At 40.7% G+C, this 13,937-nt stretch overlaps 1 protein-coding gene across 3 annotated transcripts; it reads left to right on the top strand.

The window, feature by feature from the left end:
- Window positions 1–789: 789 nt before the first annotated feature.
- Window positions 790–13,623, top strand: cobll1a (cordon-bleu WH2 repeat protein-like 1a). Of its 3 annotated transcripts, XM_035392576.1 has the most exons (12): window positions 790–927; window positions 1,434–1,471; window positions 4,551–4,737; window positions 5,302–5,509; window positions 5,872–6,097; window positions 6,338–6,379; window positions 6,495–6,592; window positions 6,727–6,957; window positions 7,355–7,469; window positions 10,559–10,778; window positions 10,942–11,027; window positions 11,446–13,623. In XM_035392576.1, the coding sequence occupies exons 3-12, from the start codon at window positions 4,604–4,606 to the stop codon at window positions 12,540–12,542; spliced, it is 2,457 nt and encodes an 818-aa protein (XP_035248467.1). In that variant the 5' UTR covers window positions 790–927; window positions 1,434–1,471; window positions 4,551–4,603; the 3' UTR covers window positions 12,543–13,623. The 3 variants fall into 3 exon arrangements, with proteins under 3 accessions (XP_035248467.1, XP_035248468.1, XP_035248466.1); XM_035392577.1 differs by lacking the exon at window positions 1,434–1,471 and having other exon boundaries at window positions 11,449–13,623; XM_035392575.1 differs by lacking the exon at window positions 1,434–1,471.
- Window positions 13,624–13,937: the final 314 nt, after the last annotated feature.

The raw sequence follows: 13,937 nt of genomic DNA, 5'->3' as shown, positions 1-13,937 counted from the left end.
GAACTAAAGAGCTTTCTCCCAGGAATGGCCACGTCAGAGGGACGTAATGCCGGACGCAGATTTACTGAAGCCACGGGGCTGGGTGGAGCAAATAGCTAATCTCTCCACAAAACAAGGCCAATCAAGTTCCTGGAACCCAGAGAAATTGCAAGTATTTAACGGGAGGAACCACAGTTCAGGGTCCAGGAGAGGTAAGGATTCAAGCAAATGGTGTAGTCCAACTGGTAGGCCATCTGTTGTTGAAATCCTCATTCTGAAACATGCTGGATTTAAATGGATGTAGTCCTCTGTAACTATGGTACTGGCAACACGTGTGGCAGCACACTCTTCAAGCTTGCATTTGGAATCATTTCAACTTTTTTTTTTTTTTGCCATGCATAAACTAATCTACATTTTCATTTGGCAATCCTTAAACCCGATACTTCTGTACGTAGGCAGTTTGCACCACGACAAACATCAACATTTAAAAAAAAGTATAAGCAATGCAATTGGGTAAGATTATTAATAATGATGATTTGGTTTAGCTTTCTGTCAAATAGGCTACGCATCTTCATTCAGCATTTACGTAGATATTTGAGAAAATATCCATAATTGCAAAGAAAAAAGCATGCAGTAGTGAAGTTCTATTTCTGTAGGTGACCAGTTAATGAAAAATTCCGCGTACTGTCTTTTTAAAACCAAGTGTCACTCCAGTGACCACGCGCACGTTGCTGTGAAAAGGCGTAACTCCAGCGGTGCAGCTGTTTTTGTTGGTATGCGCTGTTTCACTCAGATCTTAAAATACGCTGGGTGTTGTAAGATCAGGACGCTTTGCATACAATTTGCGTGCGCACACCTTCTCCCTAAGGACCAAAGGGGTACTCCGCGTTAGTACAACTTGTGAAGACAATAATAGCAAAGCTTTCAGTTGGGTGATCTCCTTTTGAAGTGAGTAAATTATTTTATTAATGGTTGTGCTTGTGTTTCTTTCGCTTTTCGTGTACAGTGCAGCGCTCTGATCATTAGGTCTTATAGCCTGTATCAATATGGTCACCTTACCTAAGATAAAATGATAAAATGTTGTACTTCATGAACTTGATTGCCCTTTAAAAAAATGTGTATTGGTACGTGGAATGTTGCTTCGGAAGTCAAAGAATACATTTAATCTTGAATTTCAAAGGAGACCTACAGTACAACAACGTGCATGTACAGTAGGTGTGCGCGTGTGTGCGCGCGCGCGCGTGTACTGCATAGCCTACATATTAATACATAATAGTTTGCAACATCAAAACCCTTTTAAGTTGGCTGACGCACTTTTATATTTCTTATTGAAGTCCGAATTACATGCAGTCGTTGTAGGCTATTCGACCAGAAATAATAATTACACAGTTGCGCTTATATGTTTTTTTTTAACCTACTAACTTGAGGAATGTCCTGTTCATGCCTCACTGAAGGTAAATGAAGGCTCACTGAAGGCTACAATTTGCTTCAGGTTGGTGACAGCGCCGAAAACTCTCAGAAACATTTATTGGCCTGTAAATGTGTCCGGTGGCACGAATCCATAGGTATCTGCCCGAAAGTTGTTTTGACCCAGCGCAACTATTTTCCGTTTTACATTAATAAAAGCGAAACTGGCAAAAACGAAATTAATGTATTTTTAACAGCTTTTTCGAATGGGAGTTTGTTGCGCTTGGATTCAATTTTGGTTTCAGTTCCTAGATTTTTCTACAAGCTGCTGCATGATTCTGTTTTGTTTTTGGAATTCATACAAATATATATATAACACAAACACGAAGTTGTAATATCGCAGTCACACTTAATATACATTTGAAATAAAAATACGCATGTTTTTTCGTTTATTTCAATCAACATTTTATTGCTTTAATTCTTGGACCAGTTCGAATATGGAGCCAGATTGCAGTTGCTAGTTGTTAAAATATTCTATTAGCTTCAGTATTTCAGTATTGAAATTGGTGCAACCTGGGATGTGCACGGCTGCCCGTATGATATCTGCTGTGACGACATTTTAATCATTTATTTTTTGGTAATGGTCAAAAAGCTTTTCCTTCCAAGTCTGTACACTATTGACAAGTAGGCTACATGTAAAATCATTTCGTATGACTACGAAGAACATGTCTGAAAGAGGAGTCAGTTTTTTAAAAATCCAGGACATATAATCAGGGTAGACGTAGGGCGTCACAGTTTTTTCCGTGTCACCTGTGTTATACTGTACGTGAATACGTGCATACCGAGGAAAAGCTGATGGAAAGGCTCATAACTTCTCTGCTTTTTGCTGTACATCCTCACTAAACACCTGTCTACATTTAAGTTCCCTAAGCCTTTCATTACCTTAAAAAATCTTGCTGTAATGTGTGGACTGTAGACGAGACAGTTATTTGTCTCGAGAGTATTCACTTGCTAAATACATGGATGCGAAGCTTCGATGAGGGCCGTTGAATTACATTCTTGCTTTTCTTTTTTTCATTACATTTTTATGCTGCAGCGTTTCAGAAAAGTACAGTCAAATTTAAAGAGTTGCCCTGTGTACATTTCTCACAGATATAGACACAATGTATTGCTTATTTTAATGGGTGAAAGTATACCAGTGAAAATTGGACTTTACACTTTTGTGTGGATTGTGGCATGTGTCTTGCCTGTGGCCTCTTGACATTCGAGGACTTTCAACCCCTCTAAGGTATTCCTTGCTGCTGTAGAACTGTACAGTGTATGTGCCAAATTCCTCTGTTTGTATCTCACTGTTGATTACCATTGTACAAAATAAGTAACGCAACTTTACAGCCAGAGCAGAACTCTGCACATACTGTACAGTCAAACTGAAGCCTAACAGCTATGGTAATTTGAGTAGTGAAACTACAAACATTACATTACATTACATTACATTATAGGCATTTAGCAGACGCTCTTATCCAGAGCGACTTACACAACTTTTACTTAGCACTTTACATTGTATCCATTTATACAGCTGGATATATACTGAAGCAATGCAGGTTAAGTACCTTGCTCAAGGGTACAACGGCAGTGTCCTTACCCGGGATTACATTCCAGTATACTGTATATGTATGTTTGGGTTATATATAGTGTCAAACTTTAGCCTTCCATTACTCAAAAGTACAGATCAACTTGAGAAATTATTTTTTATTTTTTATCCAACCGTGAAGCACAGCTTCAAGTTGGACAACTTTCGGCATGTTGAATTTTTGTGCTATTTATATCATTGATGTTGGTTGACTTAGATACTGTCTTCACATTAGGTGTGCTGTAGTTGTAGTATATCAGTTATTACCCCATAAAAACCAGCTATTCAATTAAAATTTATTCTAAATGTGAATTTACTCCAATGAAAACTTGTAGTGTATTCAGGTTGCCAACAATACCTTCAGTTTTAGAGCCAATTGGTGAATCAGAAAGTAGTTGGTAAGGACAAAACTTTCATTGTGAACATTTTTATCTTCTAATTATTTCAGCTCCTAGTTCCTGCTTAGGATGCCTCATCAGTAAGATGCAAAAAATAAATAAATAAAAAATCAGAGGATCTCCAGAGTTTCTTAGCTGCCAGATGGTCCGTAGATAATTATTCTGTCTACAGTATGTCACAGGGTTCTTTAACTAATCACAGATGCAGTGTGATGGCAGTGAGGTTCCTCATCTCCTGTAGAGGTGGGTCTGGGATAGTCACAGTATTCCCACCTTCACAGTCTTCCAGGCTTGTATGGCCTGAACAGATCTGATTTCCTACCCTGCACTGCATGTAGCAATATTTGGTGATTTTGTTTATGTACTTCATAAATTATTTGAAAAATTTCATAATGATGGGACTAACAATAAATAACAATGTATGAACAATATCCAAGGACCTTAAATGTATGTTAAAATAAAATGAACTTAAACCATTTTTAACACCATAAAACTTGCGTTTCTTTTCTTCTGTAGTCAACTCCCAATTTTCAGAATGTGCTTATGGTTAAATTTGACTTATCTATACGGTTGATAAGTAATAATTGTGGAAGTAGAGATCTTTTCTCTACTTCATCCAGATCATCCAGATGATCATTTTCTGGATGACAAAATGTAAACGTGTAAACACTGATTATTGATGACAGGAAAAAGCGTGTTTTGGCAAGTATCGTTTATGATAAAGCAAGATAAAGCAGTTTGAGCAAAGGGATGCATGACTACATTTAGCTTACGTTTTGTAACGACTCTTCTTCTAAATCACTGAATACAAACTCAGTAGCATCCACACACCAGTGCTTCATGGTTTTTAGAGATTTACATCTGTGCCAATAATCTCCAATACCAGTGATATTTTACAGCAAAGTACAACATCCATTTCTGTTTCTCATGGTGTTACACACTTACACAAGATGTATATGCAACAGCATATTCATCTTTTTTTATTGCACACATGCAATGGTCTATCCATAATAGCCTACATATTACGGTACACCAATCATTCTCTGTTTTGATAATGAAGGTACTGTACTATATGTTCGAAGTGGCGCAGCAGGACTGTTAATTGCAAATCTTTTGCTTCTCTGCTCTTTCAAAAGATTCCTAAAATCCCCACCTCCTCCCACCCTGCAGTGAGAAGTTTGGATAAGACATGACTCACACTGAGATGGCCAAAAAATCCCCAGACACGGACATGAGTCAGGAGGAGAACCTGGGTGAGAAGGACCTGACACTGGGCGTGGTCTTGCCTGGTGGAATTGAGAAAACAGCCACTATTCACGGGAGGTGAGGCGGGCTCTGATGGTCATGTGACCAGTCATTGTCTGAGACTGAGAAAAGAGGAACAGGGCTTAGTGCATATAGAGCAGTGGTTCTCAAAATTGGTCCTGGGGGACCACTATGTATGCTGGTTTTTGTTCCAACCATAATTGCAATCCTGGAATTTTAACAAGCAGTTAATTTGTCAAATTGCAGGAGTTCCCAATCTTATCCAGAAAGAGCCAGTGTGGGTGTCGGCTTTTGTTTCAACCAAGCAGTAACACACCTTTGACTAATTCTTCTACTAATCAAGGTGCTTTACAAAGACTGTAGTGGTTGATTAGAAGAATCAGGTTTAACAGCTTGTTAAAATTCTGGGAATGCAATTGTGGTTGGACCGAAAACCAACATACACAGTGGTACCCCAGGACCGAGTTTGAGAACCACTGATATAGAGGCTATTATTTGCTTTTGCCTGGACAATGTTAGAACAGCTTCAAATATCTTATAAGTTCACAGGTTTGAACTGTTCTGTTATATTGGATCTCTGACATATTAGTAGGACTAATCTTCTCTTCATTTGGGGTGTAGTAAGCCAGTGATGGACCTGTTGGTCATACTGTGTGCAAAATACCACCTGAACCCATCCAACCACACCATTGAGCTAATATCCACTGATGGGAACCACATCAAGCTCAAGCCGAACGCTGTGATTGAAACTCTTGAGATAAAGAAAATCCTAATCAAACCCAAGGGAATGGTTGACGACAACAACAAGCGAAGCCCTTCAATGCCAGAGGTAATCCAGAGCTTTGACTAGGGCGAATGGTCTGCATTATACAGTAAACTTGCCTTCTGGTACGCTTATTAGTAAACTTATTCTGGGCCTTGTTACAATCTGACCATACTAATTCATTGTTCAGTTATAAACATAAATAAAATTGGCACTGATGTCCAGGACCAGAGAATGGACCCTGGATGTTTCAGTATCATTTCTGATCTTGATAAATATTTTTTCCAGAACATCGCAGTATATTCCATATTTGGAAGGCCTGATATGCCACTTGCTATACTATTTATATTTTAAAGTAGATTTTGTGGTGATGTGGTCCAATTTGAATGATCGTGCAATCCAAACTTCATGTTTGTTTTATTCCGCAGGCTACTGTTCGCCTTGTTATAAACTACAAAAAGACGCACAAGACTGTTCTGAGGGTCAGTCCCCAGGTGCCTGTTGGGGAGCTAATGGCTGCAATTTGTGCGAAGTGTGAACTTGACCAAAGTACCACAGTTTTACGGAGGAATCCCTGCTCAGAAGAACCGCTGGACTTAGCGAAGTCCCTCAATGACTTTGGCTTGAGAGAGGTCTATGCTGTGGACTCAAACGGTATGAGGTTAATCTCCTCGAAATATGCCTTCTGCAGTTGTCCATGAAATTATAGCAATACAAAAACAACAAAATGTCTTTGTGTGTGTGTGCGCACGCACACAGAATTACGTGTCCAGAATTATGTGAATTAACTGAATTGGACTTATTACTCTGATCAAAACATATGCAGTATATTACAATCAATACATTCTGTATATTGCATGCATGTTGTGACATCTTGTGGTCTGTCTTTAACAGGTGTTAACTCAGACGAATTGCCGGCCTCACCAAGACTTGAAGGTAATATGCTAGTTACATTCACCTGTCTCCAGTATCAGCAACTTGACTCCAAATATGGTGTTGATTTAATTAGAACAAACCTCTTTTTTCTAAAGAAATGCTTCTTCTATTCTAGAAGATAAAAGTCTGTCAAGCAAAGAGAAAGTGCTGAAGGAGAAAGAAAACAAGGGATTGTTCAGCATTTTTAGAAGAAGAAAGAAGAAGCCAGACCAGGTCTGTGCTGTGCTTTCCTGTGGTTTACTTACACTTCATGGTTTTATAGTTCAAGCACACAGGAGGATGAGTGTGTTTCTCAGCAGATGGAGATATGGTGTCCTTTTGATGGTTGTAATGGTTGCTCTTTTAAGGTTTGTAGTGCGAGTGCTCCGGCTTCTCCAGTCTTGGCCAAAGACAGACCTGGCAGCCTGACGTCTCTGAATGGCCACGCCTCCACGCGCAGCTCGAACGACGGCCTGTCCGTCACGTCGAAGAAGAGACGGGCTCCCCTGCCCCCCATGATGGTGTCTCAGAGCTTCCTCTCCAACCTCAGCGATCAACAGACGGATTCTCAACCCCATGACAAACCTATTAAGGACCAGGTCAGTGAATCAGCCAAGGTGCCTCTAGAATTGGGCATGTCATATATATGTGTGTGTGTGTGTGTGTTTAGAAGACCAAGGCAAGTCTCCCTGGTTGAAGGTATCTGGTTACAAAAAGTAATTACATTTCAAATACGCATTGAGAACTTTTTTTTTCAGACCAAAATACTCCTCAAAATATATAAAAAATAATGGCTGAGGAGAATCTTGTTCATATATCATGAAAGGCTATTATGTGCTGAGCTGTATTTGGTAATCGCCGTTGATGTTGAAAGCTGAAATACATGCCACTTTAGTGGAGCTACAGCATGAACGAGCTCCCAGATGTTTGTTCAGTGGCATCTGGGGCCATTCACTGTAAGATCTGTAAAGTTGTTTTGTCTGCGATGTTTCGGAGGAATCTGGGATCGATCACAGATCTCTGAAAGGATCGAAGAGGAAGGCTCCCCCTCCCCCCATGCTCCCCTGCATAAGTACGCCAGAGGAAACCACACAGGATAAGAGCATTAAAGGTTTGTCTCATCTCCCACAGTTAAGGTCACGTGGAAGTGCATTATACGTTTCATTGTTTGTTTTTCTACAAACAGGTGGTGGTCCTTAGAGGAAAGGCTTTATTAGAGGTAAAAGATTATTGGTTATTGTCGGGCCTGAAGTTACTGTACAATGCTACAGCTACTGCTATGAGTTCTATGTCTGTAAGCCAGTCTCATTGCCGCAGTCTCCTCCATTAATCTGGCAGATTGACAGCAAGCTCAACCTCTCTGCTTTGGCCACCAGCTGAGCGACAGTCAGTGTGTCAGACACATCAGTGTACTTAATGATGGATTGTCAGACACTGCAGGCGCTCATGTGCCCAGAGGATTTGCTGTTGAGAAAGAGAACTGTTCCACTGTCTGAACTCCACACTTAACTCTGAGGAAAAAAGGGTTCTTTGGCATTTTTCCATACAAGAACCCTTTTTAGTTCTTTATGTAACCCTTAACGGTAGGTGTGAAAAGGGTGAAACCTCCCAGATGATCCGTTTTGCCTGACAAAGAACCCATGAACTTGACAGGGTTCCTCTACGGAGAAACAGAGGAGCCTTTTGGAACCCTTTTTTTGAGAGTGTTCCTGGGTGACACTACAGCTTTGGGGTGCACAAACCAAACTGTCGTCGGAATGGCTATGTGGGAACCCAGTGTATTACGAGCATGAGCCGTCTGCAAATGCAGAACTTTGTTTGGTGCCAGAAGGAAAAGTCGCACTACTGAGTGAAAAATGTGACTGCTCTGCAATGCACATTGAACGTGACGCTACTACTGTAACTGGCAAAGCAATTCTAATGATGATGCCAGTAAAATGGTCCCAGTATTTCACATCCACAGTAGCGTAAATATGTTTATTAGGTCCTGTATCTTATTGGGTGGGTGTTTGTTTGTGTGTATAGCATGTTCACGAAGGGCATTTTGAAGCCGTGGCTCTTTTCCAATCTGCAGACTCAGAGTCGCAAGAGGAGGGTGCTTAAGTATCTGAAGGGCTGTCAACTTCCTGCTTCCTGTCCTGTCGGCCCGCTCCGTGCTGTTGATCTGACCTCTCCAATCATCTCTTCTCTTTGTGGTGGCCTCTTCCATCCTTTTATGCAATTACTTTTGTTTCCTCTATTCTTAAATCATTGTTGTCTGGTTATCTGGTCTTCTTTTGTTAAATCTACTGTAGCTCTTTCCATGCATGGCTTTTTTTTGTTAAATTCACGGTATTGGTTTCAAATTGATATAACTGACTATAAATTAAATTGCAACATTTTACATAGGCCACAACTGTCAGAATTCTTTATATATATATATATATAATGATTCAAACTTTTTTTTTTTACATGAACACAATCCTTGAATTGGGAAGACTATGTATAAAAATGGCTGTAATTTCTACATGGTGAAAACAAAATGTATAAATATAATAATAAAAGCTGAGAATCTGCTCTTTACCCACATGCAAATTTGAAATTGTGGAGTACAGAGCCAAATCAGGAAAAATATGTCTTTGGCCCAAAAATTAATGATGCTCACTATATTTGCATAGCGTAAGGATCAGAATATGTGTTAACACAGAAGGGCAAGCTGAGCAAGTTTGCATACTGTGAAGGCAGACCTTCATGTCAAATATAATATTAATCTAGCCTTAGAGTGGTTCCCATGAACCACCTGCAGAGGACCTCCAGGTTTTTGTTTGTTTTCTGCTTTGAAACTTTTTTGTTCCTGTGTTTTACGTCTTGTCATCTTGTCATTGCTTGTAATTTTCTATATTGTTTGGTTTTTTGTGTAATCCCTAACATCTTTGGAAATTGACAGAACCACTGACAGTGCTGTAACTGGATTGTCTTTGTTTGGTGAACTCACAATGTGAGGGACTGGTGCTGCATGGTGTGTGGGCCTCCTTCCTACAAAAGAAAGCAAGATTGAGAGATGAATTCTGGATTAACCTCTTTCTGGGGAATAGTGCATTCCCAGTAAGCATTTTGTGAATGTCAGGGCTGTTATTTTTTCGAGTTTGTTTGTGCCTAACCCTAGAACATTCCGTACCTTTTCTTTGGAAATTGTCTATAGAAACCAATGAATGGAACAATAATCTCACAATGGCAAATACTGATATTATATTAGTAAGTATTCTATGCATATATAGTTTAAAGCTCATGTTGTTTTAACTGGTTAATGCATTTCTGATGAGCTTTTTAAAACTTATGGAAGAGACTTCCCAGACACCATTCCTTCATATCTGTGTATGCATTTGTTACACACTACTGAATTTTATTAATCCTATTAATATTAATACGATTGCTGCTTCTTGTTTTTTAAATGATTATGTCTGTTGCATTATGTTTTGGCTGTCTGTTTCTTTCGGCTTCAAGTATATTTTAGAAGCTAACTGGTAGTATTTTGCGTCAGGTGTATCTTAAATTTATTGGAATGTTTTTCTAAGCCATTATTAATCTTAAGACAATCCAGTTCCTTCCTTTTTAAAATAAAAAATTGTCCTTACAAAAATATGGGATTCCCCCCTGCCTGCATTTTGTGTGAATGGTCTCACCCTGGGCTCTGAGTTCTGATTTCTTCATGCAGAACTGTTGGGGACCTCAGTTGACCTCAGTGACCTCAGTCAGGGACATTAGCCAAAAATAGTGCTTCAGTTGTAAACCTAGTGTTGAGTTTATCTTTATTTACACTTATATTATCTGATATTATCATGATGTTTGACAAAAACTGCACCACATGTGAGACCTTGTAGCACAAGATTGTTATTTTTAATGTGCTATTTTAGAAGTAGCTCTTTGTGCAATTTCCATTCTAAAAAATGAGTTTTAACAGATTTGATTGGATGATTGATTTATGTAATAACAATAACAGTAGGCTTTTTTGTTCAGTTACATTGTACAGATAAATAGGCATTCCTGAAACGATATGAATAATTTATGATTTACACGCAAGCACGCACACAGGCGCACATGCGCGTGCGCACACACACGCACGCACACACAGACGTGCACACACACACACACACACGTACACACGCACACACACACACGTGTACATATTTTTCCCTTCATTATTGTTGCTTTGTGGTACAGTGACGGCCCTGAGTAACCTGGAGGAGATCGGTGAGCTGGAAGAGACGGTGGCCACTGCAGACCCAGATTTCAGTGCTGTGTGTGTTTCCAAAGAAAATGGCGACAGTCTCAGCGTGTCTACTGATGTCCCAAAGGATTCTGGGAAGGCAGAGCTCACCTCGCCACCAGTGGACATGGAGACGCAGGACACTTCACTGAAACAGGGCAAGGGGGAAGATCAGTTGAGTATTCTGTCCTCAGATACATGGTACTGTAAACATGCTTCAAACAATATATGCCAGTTAATAGTTAATTCCAAGATTACAGTGTATCTGTGTTTTTATGCAAAGTATTTCTCAAATGATTAAAAAAAGCATGGCTTTGCTTGCTAATTTGTTTTCCAGACCAGAACTGGACCCGAACAGTAATGAGTGCACTCAAGAAACGCTGGAAGTTGAAGAAACCTGTACTTCTGATTTGGAAATAAAAGGTGGGTGATACAAAATGTGCAACAGTTCATTTTCCCCATGGGCATACAGTAAAAAATATTTTCCACCAGTCTGTTTGATGAATAACCAAGTTGTGAAAAAAACATCTTTCAGAACAAGTCTAAATCACAAGTGTACTAATATGAGTGCATGTGTATTCGTTGATTTAAAACGGAATATTATAGAGTCTTAGTTTAAAAGATTATCTATATTAGTTCCTGCAGACTGCAACTCATAGCCTTAGCCTGAGACCCAGAAAGCAGGGAGGCAGTCTTTATATCAGGTGAATACCAAAGACATCTATGGGGTAGAATCATAGAAAGTAGGAGGTGGAGAAAGCAGCATCTCCTCTCTAGTGTAATCCAGTCACTATAGCTTAACATACCCATTCTGGGTCCTGACCCTTCTCATCTTTCCCAGCAGGCTACAGGAATGAAATGGTAATGTCCAAAGAGGAACACCACCTTAGAGAGAGACTGGCTGCATTACCCGAGGAATCACCTGCACACCAGTGCCACAATGGAGGAAAATCCGCTCCCTCTTTTGTCGCGGATGAAGAGCTCAAAATGGAGCCCCCCACTGAGCTGGCCAGGCAGTACGTACCCAGGCCTGGGTTGACCACTTACACCATTGTGCCTTCAAAGTCCTTGGAGAAGCTGAAGTACTTTGAGGTGGAGTTGACCCTTGTTGAGGATCCAGCTGTGGCTCTGAAGGAGAATGAAGCTGTAGGCTCTCCCAAGCCTGCCAACCATGATTCTGATGAGCCTCAGGTCTCAGTGGGTCAGCCAGAATGCTTTATGACCCAGGGGGAGGAGCTGAGTAATAGGACTGTAACCAATGAAAATGCTCACTGTGGCCACATGGCTCCCACTCTACTAGCCCCTGCTGGAGTTCCTGAAGCAGAAGAGAACTGCCAGCCCTCCTCATCTTACGATAGGGCCTTCGAGGCAGGACCAGACCAGGAAACTAAGGAAAAGAAAGTTCCTCCAGCAATAAAGCCAAAACCAGACTTTCACAACTTGCCACAGCAAACCTGTGTGGAATATGTAACCTCAGCAGTGACGAAGAACAACGCACGTGCTATTTCTCACTGTGGTCAGGGGGAAGAGTCAGGGACGGCAGGGAAAGAAGAGCCAATTGGAGCCAAGGAGGAGAGTTTCTTCCCACCTCCTCCTTCCTATGCCCCTCCCCCTCCTCCTCTTCCCTCTCAGGCAGGGCAGGAAGCTTCAGAGAGGCAGCGGGAGGATGAGGTAAAGTCCAAGGGAATAATCGGTCCAGGCGATGGCGAGACCAAACACATCACCAGTGGGCTGGAGCAGCCGGAGGAACCGAGCCTGAAGCAGCTTACCAGCTTGGCCACGCCCAATCCATACGAGCCTGCAGAGCCGTCCCCCTTCTGTAAGGCTGTGTTCGCAGCCATAAAGAGGTCCCAGAGCTTCGCCCCACCCACTCAGCCTCCTGATTCCGAAACGTTGCTAAGTGGGACCGTTAGGATGTCTGCGGATGGAGAAAAATAAAGGCCCGTGACTCTGGGAATTTCCTTCACCAAGATGAATGAACTGGACATGTGCAAACCCCAGATCACATGCACAATATTCGCAGAGCAAAGACAAAAGACAACAGATACAGCCAAAACAAAATGCAATAACACCCATAAATTCCAGGGTGTGGATACTACAGCTCTTTCATGGACCCAGTAGCACTCCCTGGGTGGGTTAGCATGCTCGCTTTCAGATTCATGGAACACCGCAATGATGCAATACTTCCTTGATTTGTTTTTACTACATGCATGTAAATTTACCAGTAGGCCTCCTGCTGTGGCTGAAACTGAAAAATACCCGGTGAGGTGTAAAAAATTTTATGCAGTTGCTCCAAAAAAAAGTATCACTGTTTGAAGCACTCAAAAGACATGCAACATCGCCATCTGCTGGTCAATACATGGTGGAAATGTACGGAGAAGCTTTTTTGCAGCTTCACTCATTGGGATCTCACTGAAATGGAGCATGTATTGGATCTATCTATGTATTTGCATCAGTGCCAATAAATCTGTGCCTTGCAGTAATAATATGAATAAGAGGTGTGTCATACTGAGGTGCATGTGCCTTGTTTTTGTAAATTATGTTGTTTCATATGCTTCTTACCCCTATCAATCAAAATATTTAATGTACAATAATATTAGGCTAAGTTGTTCACTGAAAAAAAGTTAACATTTTCATAATTGTTACATGCATCTTTAATTTACCGACAATGCATTCAATGCAGGGCTTTAATAGGTTTGGTGGACATTAATGCAGCCTTGCCCACAATGCTTAGCTCCTGTGATGGAGCTGGTCTACATGTCAGGAATTATTTAATTTTGAGTGTAACTGTGTAAAAATGTAAAAATGAAGGGTCTGATTCATTGGCTGAGGGGGAATGTGTGTGTTAATTCCCACTACAGACCACAGGCAATATAACAAGCAAAGGAACAACATTATTTTAGTAAATAAATTCACTTTTCCACTAATCTAGATATATTGCGTATTTGTTATAATCTGCAAACTGCACTCAAAAAGGTTAGTCATTCAGTTTCAATAAACTTAGACATTATAATCCTCACATGTTGGGACCAGTGTTACAGATTTTCTTTTACACACAATACGATCATCCATATCAGTCAGAGACATTTTCCTTGGTGAAAGCGCTTGCTGGATTCAGCAACTGGAAGCTCATTCAGGATGTTCAATCATGTGATCACAAGTATCCACATTATCCCCTGACCCACAACAGGAAGTCTTCAGCCAAGTTTTACGAACGCAAGAGGAAACGTGTTCCTGGGTGCCATAGAACAAATACTTAATTCAGTGACGTGCCCGACCCCCTTGGTCCAGACTGAATCCTGACTGTACAGGCATGAGAATGACCCATGCACA

The sequence above is a fragment of the Anguilla anguilla genome, chromosome 15 (assembly GCF_013347855.1).
Source record: "Anguilla anguilla isolate fAngAng1 chromosome 15, fAngAng1.pri, whole genome shotgun sequence".
Lineage (NCBI taxonomy): Eukaryota > Metazoa > Chordata > Actinopteri > Anguilliformes > Anguillidae > Anguilla > Anguilla anguilla.
The sequence above is the reverse complement of the archived record's forward strand: the minus strand, read 5'-3'. Positions and strand labels throughout refer to the sequence as shown.

What these genes read in the sequence shown, in the direction of transcription:
- cobll1a (XM_035392575.1), top strand. Translation starts at nt 4,604, where the DNA reads ATGACTCACACTGAGATGGCCAAAAAATCCCCAGACACGGACATGAGT. An exon ending in GAAGCCCTTCAATGCCAGAG is followed by an intron (nt 5,510 to 5,871) that starts GTAATCCAGAGC and finishes TTTATTCCGCAG; the next exon opens with GCTACTGTTCGCCTTGTTAT. An exon ending in CTATGCTGTGGACTCAAACG is followed by an intron (nt 6,098 to 6,337) that starts GTATGAGGTTAA and finishes TGTCTTTAACAG; the next exon opens with GTGTTAACTCAGACGAATTG.